This window comes from Mya arenaria, chromosome 10 (genome assembly GCF_026914265.1).
Source record: "Mya arenaria isolate MELC-2E11 chromosome 10, ASM2691426v1".
NCBI lineage: Eukaryota > Metazoa > Mollusca > Bivalvia > Myida > Myidae > Mya > Mya arenaria.
In genome coordinates, this window is record NC_069131.1 from 2,251,277 (window position 1) to 2,262,655 (window position 11,379).

Genomic DNA, 11,379 nt, shown 5'->3' on the forward strand with positions numbered 1-11,379 from the left:
ACTTAGTTTTGTATTGCAATATCGTTGACGTTTTGAGTGTTGAGCGCTATTATGAATTCGTGCACAGTTGATTATTTTGCATCCCGTTTTCGTGCCATTTGCTTAAAAATAAAAAATAAACAGGAATTTAACGTAATATTTAGTTTCCAATTTACCATTAGTATTTTTGATTCAATATTCATATGAGTTTGACATTCAAAATCTTCTGAGTTCATTGTAAAACATTGTTTGTAATTTTGTTTTTTTTTCATTTTGTTTTTTTTACTTTTCCAATTTTTCGGGCTATTTTGAATTTATTCCCAACATTTTTAAACATTCTTTCTTATAGCTTTTCTAATTGGTGAGTAAGTGCATGTCATTGCTTAGCTGTTATTCAGTCTTTATCTTTCGTTTTGTGTACATTCATTACAATTGTGCATACTTGTAAATTTCTTAATAACATTTCGCGCCTTTTGATATAGTTAGATTTGGCTTTGATGTGAAAACAATTCAATTCCTCTTCAGAATCCCATTTCTAAAAATATTAAAAAATAATAATATTGTAATAGGGTGGTTTCTTATGGCCACAACTATTATAACGGTCTAACTCAGCAGTTAGGGTTCAGTGTAGTTGGATATACGTCGGAAACCGTATGAGAAATTCAGTTGATGAACAGCTGGTTGATTTCAGAGAAACTTTAAGAGCAGATATTGATGCAGATATGTATGAACTGCATGCAAAGGTAGAATCTCTGTCTGAAGTGCGTGTGAGTGGGAATAGCCAGTCCGATGTGGCATTGAATGTGGTGATTAGAAACCTTTCTGAAAATGGCAGTGAAAGCACAGTTACAAAAGTTAACAATTTAATTCGTGATGGCCTAAAAATTCGGGGTGTATCAGTGGCTAAGGCAGAACGTAAGGAATCCCCACATGTTACTAAACCAGGAGTGGTTATAGCATCTTTCAAGAATACGGAGGAGAAAAGTAAGGTTATGAAGGACAAGAAAATCCTGAAAGACAGTGTTATGTATCGGGATGTCTATCTGGCTAATGATCAACCACTAGCAGAAAGGAAAATGATGAGCAACTTTCGAACAGTGATAAATGCTATGAAAGACAATAATTTGTGCATCAAAGGGTCACGAGTTGTTTGTGAGAGTAACCGTCCATTCAGTAAATCAGGCAGTACCCGGTAGAGTTCCTCACAGGACAGAGGTGGGCGTAGCGCTGGTGGCTCCTACGGCAGCAGGGATGGGAGTTCTGGTGTGAGCCACAATGGAAGAGAGCGTTCGCAGGATTCAGGGCATAGTGGTTCCGGTGATCGTTCCAGAAGAAGTGGCAGTCGTTTTGGGGGGCGTGGTCGTGGAGATAATTACAGGGGGGGGGGGTAGATCTTTTAACAGGCGTTAGTTATCAGTGTGGTTTTGGAACATTAGGGGGGGTGGAGTGTAAATAGTAATACTGATAACTCTATTTTAAGATTAACATGTGCTCAATACCTTGACTTTGACATTTTAGCCACTACTGAGACTCATCTTTTAGAAGACGACACAATTCACCTTGATGGTTACCAGTGGTTTGGTCACAATCGAAGAGACATCCACCGCAATGCTAGGACGGGTTCCAGAGGAGTTGGCTTTTTTGTCAAAAATGATTAATGTAATAGCTTCCATATAAATGTTTTAAATAATAACATTGAAGGCATACTCTGGCTTAAATTGGTTGATAAATTAGATAATAACTATGTCATTTTACCCTGTGTGTGCTATTTACCTCCTGAAAATTCATCAAGGTATTTTGATGTTAACAGTTTATTTGATAATTTGTTAACAGATATTTATTCATATCAAAATAATGGTCTCCTTTTTGTGTGTGGAGACTTTAATAGTAGATGTGGAAATTTGGACGATTACATTTCTGGAGTTGATCAAGTCCAGGAAATGGACGTTGTTGATTTTAAGACAAATTTTTATGGCGAACTTTTAATTGAATTTCTAATCAACACAAATATGTGCATGTTAAATGGTAGAAATTTTGAAAGTAATGATTTTACCTCTGTCTCTATGAAAGGATCTGCTGTAGTAGATTATTGTATAGTTAGTCATGAAAGTTTACACAGATTTACAAAATTTAATGTCTATAGAACATGTGATGTTATTAATACAGCTGCACTTTCACATAGTTTTGTGCCTACTTCGGTGCCTGATCATTCTGTTTTGTCTTGGAACATTGACGTTGAACATAATTTTATTATACATGAAACACATGGAAATGATGGTACCTTTTTGTGTCGCCTGAAAAGACGACATATAGGGGTTACTTTTGTCGGCGGCGTCGGTGGCGGCGGCGGCGGCGGTGTCGGCGGCGGCGTCGGCGGCGGCGGCGTCCGCGTCCCATTTTCGCTTGTCCGGGGTATATCTCCTAAACTATTAGTGGTATCAACTTGAAACTTCATATGTGCATAGATCTAATTGAGGGCAAGTGCAGTGCACAAGAACTGTTACTCTTGCTTTCTTAGTTTTAAAATTATTGCCCTTTGTTAATTTTCATGCTTAAAGTTTTGTCCGGGGCATATCTTGAAGAATATAAGAGGTATCAACTTGAAACTTCATAGCTAGACAGATCTCCTTGAGGGCAAGTGACGTGCACAATAACAGTAACTCTTGCTTTCTTAGTTTTAAAGTTATTGCCCTTTGTTAATTTTCATGCTTAAAGATTTGTCCGGGGCATATCTTGAAGAATATAAGAGGTATCAACTTGAAACTTCATAGCTAGATATATCTCATTGAGGGCAAGTGCAGTGCACAATAATAGTAACTCTTGCTTTCTTAGTTTTAAAGTTATTGCCCTTTGTTAATTGTCATGCTTAAAGTTTTGTCCGGGGCATATCTTGAAGAATATAAGAGGTATCAACTTGAAAGTTCATAGCTAGATAGATCTCATTGAGGGCAAGTGCAGTGCACAAGAACCGTTACTCTTGATGCCATATTTTTAGAGTTATTGCCCTTTGTTAATTTTCTTGCTTAGGTTTTGTCCGTGGCATATCTCGTAAACTATAGGAGGTTTCAACCTGAAACTTATTCCGTAGGTATATCTGATTGAGGGTTCAAATGCTACCTACACTTGAAAGTTAAATGGCAACATCATTGTCTATAAATGAATAAAATGCCAATCTAACAGCTATAATGTCGACAGTAAATAATTCGTCAGGCGACACATCCGACTCGCGGAGTTCTAGTCTTTTGATAAATTTGATCTTTGTAACATTGATAGTTCTTTTATGTCTGATACCAATACTTTGTCAAATATAAATTATGCTATCGATAAATTAGAACAGGGTTTGCAAACCCAGAATGATATTGACATTGTTTACCAAGATTGGTGTATGTTAGTTAAACAGAATATGTATAGTCACATTCCATATAGATCTGTACATTTTAGTTCACGCAGGAACATGAAGAGGTTCCGTAATGGTATATCGTGATGTAATGAACGGCTATCTGAGTTATGGTACAATGTATGTGATAATGAGAAGTGTTGGTTAGCCTGTCCAGACAGAAATGGTAAACTTCGATTGAAATCTGTTTATGTTCAGAGTCGTAAAATATTTGATAGAGAAGTTCAGCGGTCGAAACGTATGTATTGGTTTTCAATGCAACAAGAACTTTTAAATGACTGCAATGTAGACCAAAGTCGTTTCTGGAAATCTATTGGTAAAGTGGGTGTCGGCCACTCGAAGCATAAGCAGATTCCAATGGAAGTGGTGTTGGATAATGGCAACATTTCCAATCATTTGACAGATGTATTAGATAAATGGAAGTCAGATTATAGCTCTTTGTTTAATAACTCGAGGTTTACTGATACCCCAACGGTTGTTAACGATTACATTAATAACAATGAACATATATCCTTTTTCAACAATCGTATAAGTGTAATGGAGGTTAAGAAAGCAGTTGATAATGCGAAATCCGGTCAATCTTGTGGTATAGATCAACTCCCGGCAGAAATTATTAAAAATGACACTTCGGTTATGTTTTTACATGTTTTCTTCAATATCTGTTATAATAAGGGAATTGTTCCGTCTATTTGGAGTAAATCGATTATAAACCCAATCCCAAAGTCTTCAGCCACTGATCCTAGAGATCCTGTGTCTTACAGAGGCATTGCACTTGCTTCCGTCATATACAAGCTGTATTGTAATATTTTAAATGCACGCCTCAGTGGTTGGGTGGAGTCGAATAATCTGCTTGTTGATGAACAGAACGGCTTTCGGAAACATAGGAGCACCACTGACCATATTTTATCTTTAACCTCTCTCATTGATACTAGGAGAAAAAAGAAATTAAGTACATTCTGCTCCTTTATTGACTTTCGTAAAGCGTACGATTTTATTAACAGAGATAAACTTTAGGCTCGGCTTAGCGACTGTGGCGTGTCAGGTAAAATGTTGATAGCTGTTAAGTCAATTTATTCATCTGTTCTATCTTGTGTAAGAATTAACGGTTATAAAACTGATTGGTTTGAGACACACTGCGGTCTCCGTCAAGGTTGTATTTTGTCTCCACTGTTGTTTAACATGTGCATCAATGATCTTGCTGTATATTTGAAATCATTTGGTAAAGGTGTAACAATCGACAACGAATGTATATGTATTAGGTTATACGCAGATGATATTGTTTTGTTAACTGAAAATTCAGCTGATATGCAGTTTTTATTAAGTGCCTTATATGACTGGTGTTGTATGAATGACATGGAGATTAACTGTAGTAAAAGCAGTGTTGTTCATTTTAGACCAAAGGCTCATGAAAGAACAAGTACAATTTTCAAATGTGGTCAAAATACTATTGGTGTTGTTGAGAGATACACATATCTTGGTTTAGTTCTGCATGAGTTCTTAGACTGGAATATTACCGCCAAGGCAGTAGCTCAGAGTGCAAGCCGGGCATTGGGCCTGGTTATTGCCAAGTGCAAGTTAATTGGGGGGGGGGGGGTCCCTTTGATGTATTCACTAAGCTTTTTGATTCTGTTGTGTGGCCTGTTATTAATTATGGGATAGCTATATATGGTAATAAGTCCTTTTCCTGTATAAATGCTGTATTTAACAGAGCCATGCGGTTTTTCCTTGGTGTGGGTAAATATACTACCAATGCTGCAGTTATGGGGGAAATGGGGTGGTTGCCATTAGAAGTCCGACAGTGGAAATCTATATGTACCTACTGGTCTCGCCCTTCCAACCTTGGTTTGTCACGGCTCAAAAAAAGTATTGCACTCTGGGCTGGTACAAGGGGGAGTAACTCATGTCGTAGCTGGTTTTATTTAGTTAAGCAGAAACTGTGTTCTCTGAACCTGGATATTTATTGCAGTATTGAAATCGTTATACCTAAACATGCTATTTTAAGTAAAGTAGAGGAGTTGTTGCTGCATCAGTTTACGCCCGGCTGTTTGGCTCAGATTAATAGTACAGTTGGTACATCAGGTAGAGGGCGCAACAAATTGCGTACATACTGTTTGTTGAAAACTGAATTTGGTACAGAAAAGTACTGTAAAATAGCATAGGTCGGCACTGAGTAAATTTAGATGTGGTGTCGCTCCTCTACGAATTGAAACTGGCAGATATGAAAACTTACCGGTTGAAGCTAGAAAAGCCCTTTTTGTGATACTGTAGAAAACGAGTCTCATGCTATCCTTGAGTGTAGAGCATATGATGATAACCGTGTTACGTTGTTTGCTAAGGCCATTGAAACTGATAACTTATTTCTAACTATGAGTAATACTGAAAAGTTGAAATTTATACTCTGTAATTCTGCATTGCTACGACTTGCTGCCAAAACCTGTAATTTGATTTTAAAGAGAAGACAGTTTTATCTGTGTAAATAGTCATCGCGTTCATGTATATACTTTAAAGTATGTAGATGTTTACTTATTGTACTTTGTGATATTCTAATAGGTCACACAAATGATATTGGTTCCTTGTTATTAAATGAACTTCCTATATAATGGTCGGTAAATTCAATTTCACCTGCTTGTTTTAGTGTTTCTTGGAGCTTCTGTCAGTATTAAGTCGGTTGTTTCACTTTTTTCTATGGGCTCTTAAAGCAAATCTTATGCTCATTGATGGAAGAAAATTGTTTGTGTGGCATATTAGTGTTTAATTTGTAAGTACAGTTGTTGTTGTTGGGTTTTTTTTACCAGTCAGTATCAGTCACATATTTTAAAACAAGTCTGTATTTTATTTTGTATTAATATGTTCTGTGTATTTGTCAAATAGTCTCCTGTAATTCTAATAGAATGGCCATATAATTATTTGTTTTATGTGTTGCATGTAACTTTTAGTATGTATATGGACGAGACTCTTATAAAGATATAAAAAAATCGGAAGTCTTTAGGGGCTTTTATTACATATACTATAAATCCACAGCTCTGAAAGTATATAAACATCAACTTAAGCATATCACACAAGAGTTAACAATTAATTCAGTATATTTTCTATAATACTTTGAGAATCAATATACCTCATAATTAATACTATTTTCTAGCGGCCATACTATTAAATAATATAATCATATTAAAACAATACAAACATCAATTATAATTAATAACAAAAAGAAATGGTTTGCAAAAAAATTCAACTGTAAAATCTCACTTTTGAAACGTCTATTGTTCTACCTCAATGATGAGATGAAATGATTGTTTTACCATGCATATATCCTTCCAATTTTAGATTATTGTTGTCATACTTGGGGCAAAGGAAACTCAAGTTACTTACATAAAGTTAAATCCTTGCAAAATAGGGCTGCAAAAATCATTCTTAAAATTCCTAAACGATCATCTTCAAACGGATTGTTACAAGAACTTCAGTGGCTAACGTTAACAGACAGGTGTAAATATCACCGTGCAGCCCTTGTCTATAATACCCTTAATGGAAAGGCTCCGATGTATATGTCTGAATTGCTAATCTTTGCAAATAATGAACACTGTTCTCTAAGATCAACTTCAAAACAAGATTTAGTTTTATTGAGTGTCTGTCGGCGTGTACATGATGTATATTGAAATAATTGTTATGTTAATTAAACATGATTTGTATAGAATATTTATATTCAAAACATCAAAAGTTCTTGTATAGGAATGGATAAGACTTAGTGCGATGCAGATGTTTTATGATTTACCAAATGCATTTTGTTTTTGTTTGTTTGTTTTTCTTCATAGACGTCCACATTGTAAATATAATGTTGTTATGGTTGAACCTGTAACTATGTCATAATGTGTTTATACCTTCTCTAAATAAAGATATTATTATTATTATTGTTATTATTATTATTATTATTATTATTATTATTATTATTATTATTATTATTATTATTATTATTATTATTATATACAAAACAGGTACAAACACATTTCACATCACATTACATATAATCCAACTCAACACATATAGGCCAAACTGCCTTTATATTCTCCCTGACACATACATTCAACTGGTGCCGCAAATCTAAAAGAAGTGGTTTTATTAATATTACTTATAATATTAACATGCAAGGTTGAATAACTATCTTGACCTTTCAAAAATATTATAACTATCATGTTTCCAACTTACTAAATACTTAGATAGGGATTATAGTCACAGATGACCACATAGCAATTATATTTTAAAATTACTAAGAAAGACAACTCTGTCAAAAACATCAAAGCTGATTTGCTTGTTTTCTCCCTTACATTACATCAAACTCGCTTTAAAATAAAATGTAATAATTATGAAATTTGGACTTTGTTACAATACTGTTATAGGGTCCATCCTTTTGAAGCATTCTTTCTTTTTCTGTTACTTTTAACAATTTAAGTTCATATCCATTATTTTTCATATTTGTTTGACTTAATTTCTTCTCCCTTGTTTACTACAACATTTCAATAATTTTCCATATGAAAATGTTTTCCCTGCCGATATATATATGTTGGGTTTCTATTAAAATCTTTTACACCTCTAAGTCAATTTGTGTGTATCAGCTGGTACTAACATTGTCTCCAGGTTTCAATCAGTGGGTATGACCTGTATACAGATCTTATCAGCTTGTCAGTGACTCATCAAGCTTAACTATTTTACCATGCTAACAGTGATGTACTTTTATCATTGTTTACTTTATCCATAGGATTTGAAACTGTTTAGTGTTTAAAATTTAATTGGTGTTTTATTAATTCTTCTCTTCTTTCATAATTTAAAAGGAAATTGATTAGGTCAACATTACGCATATAGGTCATATTTACAAACAAACAGGACAGTGCATAATGAACATTACTAAATCGAAACTACAATAATTTGTGACTTTAAACCTGCCCTATAAATAATGAGTGTGAGGAGACTGGATCAGTGTTACGAACATAAACGCACGCTCATTTTTTACTGTGATGATCACGAAGAGTTGTGTTGCGAAATGTGTGTCTTCTCCCAACATCCTAGATGCGACAACATCCAGGAAATAGCGATGGCAGCAAAACATTCGAAAGATGATGAAAGGAAAAATATACGCACATCCATTATAACTGCATCAGAAGTCATCATGAAATGCAAAGATGATCAAATGAACAACGTTTCGAGAGCGGAAGAACTAGTAAAAGAAGTTGATGATTTCAATCAAACCTTATTAAAGAAAATTGAGAAAGCTAAGGAGAGATTTGTCAGGGAAATGACTGACTGTATCAAACAGGAAGAAGAACGTCTAAATACGAGGAGAATTACGGCTGAAACCTTGAAGAAAGAACTTGACAAGCTTTTGGCAATGTTAGATAGCGTTCACGGGAATGGAAAGGAATCGGAAATATTCATTCTAAACCACATTCTAAAAATGACGCAAGACAATGCATTACAAACACTGAACACTTTATTGGATAATGATTACACCGTCAATATGGGACTTAAACTCGACAAAAACCTTTCAAAAATAAAAACTACTGATGTCGCAATATTTTCACGAAAGAAAACACAAGAGCCAAAACCAATATCATTAAATGGAGACACTACAAGCGTAAACAATGTTCACCAAAGGCCGACGCTAACGCTGTTGAAGACCATGGACCTCATGAAGACAGGGGACGACAAGTATCAGCCGTATATGACTGGGATGGACTTCCTGCCGGACGGGAGGATCATCGCCGTTGATAACTGTAACTGGAAATGCTTCATCTTGAGTGACTCACTAAAGAGATTCGACGCTTTTTATAAATTTAAGAACTATCCTAGGGACGTAACCTCTTACTCTGATGACAATATTGCAGTGACTGTAAATGACCGAACCATCTGCCTTCTGACAGTTGGAATTGACAACACAATCACACCGATGAAGACACTGAACATGGCCACCTACTGCGACTCTATCTGTCCTCTGAACAACCATACTTTCGTAGTGAGCACCTGTGATGATCCACTGCCTGCAAAGATGATCAACGTGAACGGCCAGAGGAGCGACTTTGAGAATGTTAGGTTTCCTTTGAAGACGTATAAGATTGACGAAAGCAAATGTGCCTACATACCATCCCGGGACTTGCTTGTTTTTACGGACAGATATGCTAACACAGTTTACACGTTCAACACTGTGACCGGCAAAATCACTGAGATCACAGATAGCCGAATAAGGGAACCGAGAGGTGTCAGTGTTGGGCCCGATGATTCCGTGTACGTCTGCAGTGAGAACACAAACACCATCATCAAGATATCGCCCGGCGGAGACATATTGGAGTCATATGACGTCGACATGAGGTACCCGCGCAGTGTAGCCGTCTCTAGGGACGGCTCCAGAATGGCCGTGACCAACATTGGAATTGGTTGGACAAATCTAAAACTGTTTAGAATAATACACTGAACATGTTTTCGTCAAGTTAAGTGATAATTACGCGTATTGAATAATTTAGTACAAAAATATATAGAACTTTTTGGGACAGAATTTGTGAAAAGATTCGTAATCAGTTTCTTTTTGTTATGAAATTATTTTGTTCCTGAAGCAATATCAATGAATTATCTTGTATGGCTGCTTATATAAGATTATAAGTATCTTCCATGGCCGAGAGTGTAAGATGGGTTCATTCCGACCCGAGCGTAGGGTGTTTTGCGGAAACGAGGTTTACGAGCGGCTATGGTAGATGCTTTTTCTCCCACCTCAGTTAAACAAAATTAAGTAAAAATGTATTTTTTGCTGGAACGCTTTTTTGCTTAGTGAAAATAATTGCGTATGGATATGCTATAGCACGTGGTTGTCATGGATATACGCGCAGCGATCAAGTTAATGTTAATAGTCAAATCGGTCTTTTTAAATAGTTCTAAGGAGAATGAATGATGATGATGATGATGATGATGATGATGATGATGATGATGATGATGATGATGATGATGATGATTTTCAGAATCAAGTTTTATATGTCCGTGATCTTATGTTGCAGTAATTTGATGTAACTTATAAAGAAATTTAATAAAAAATCGTTTGCCCTGTCTGATAGTATTTTAACTGTACATGTTTGTATAATGTTTAATTCTAAATACAAAATAAGAATATAGTATATACAGTTTAAAGCTTCAACGTATCCTTTGAAATAGGACTTCCGTAACGTTAATTTCAATGTATTTCGAAAGTCTCAAAGATATACAGAATAGCCATAGTTGAAAACAAAACAGTTAAATCAGACATAGTCATGTTATTTATTATATGTCAGTTCTATTAAGAAAAACAATCCGGAGACACTTACAAAAAGTTGATAAAATAAAAAAAGTATATAATACCCTTTGTCGTTCTCTGCTATATTTTTTCAAAATAGAACACTGTTATTATAATAAAGATGGCAGGGGCGTAGCTAGGGTCTAAAAAGCTTGTAGGCCCGATGATTCTATGTGAGTTTGTAGAGTTTTATATTCATATTACACACACGCAATTATACATTACAATTGCAATGATTACAATAAAACCAAGGAAAACACCCTGCACGTAATTTAAAAATAAGAGCACCGAAATTGATTTCGTTAAAATAAAGCAGACCTTTGAGTTGTTCAAAGCGTTTGAGTAGTTTTTGCTGCATTTTTGAGTTATTCAAGTTTTCCAAAAAATATTGTAGGCCCGGGCCTACAAGTTCTATATGTAGCTACGCAACTGGATGGTTACCAAGCATTAAAATCCACATAAATGTTCATCGGATACCTTTAAAGAAATATATTACATGAGAATGCAACGTATATTAAACGAAGATCAAATGGACTTATTCGACTATGAACATTGTAAAACATTCACAATAATCTGATATGCAAGATTAACAACAACAAAACATATTCACTTTAGAATGATCTCACAAACTACATGTATAAAGTATCAATCGAACAAAGTAAATGGGTAAAAAATATAGATTATTATGATATGCTTTTAG

The 11,379-nt window shown here is 35.1% G+C and overlaps 1 protein-coding gene across 1 annotated transcript; it reads left to right on the forward strand.

The window, feature by feature from the left end:
- Positions 1 to 8,408: 8,408 nt before the first annotated feature.
- LOC128205934 (uncharacterized) lies at positions 8,409 to 9,833 on the forward strand. The gene has a single exon (XM_052907998.1). It carries the CDS (start codon positions 8,409 to 8,411, stop codon positions 9,831 to 9,833), a length of 1,425 nt encoding a protein of 474 aa, XP_052763958.1.
- The last annotated feature ends 1,546 nt before the right edge of the window (positions 9,834 to 11,379 follow it).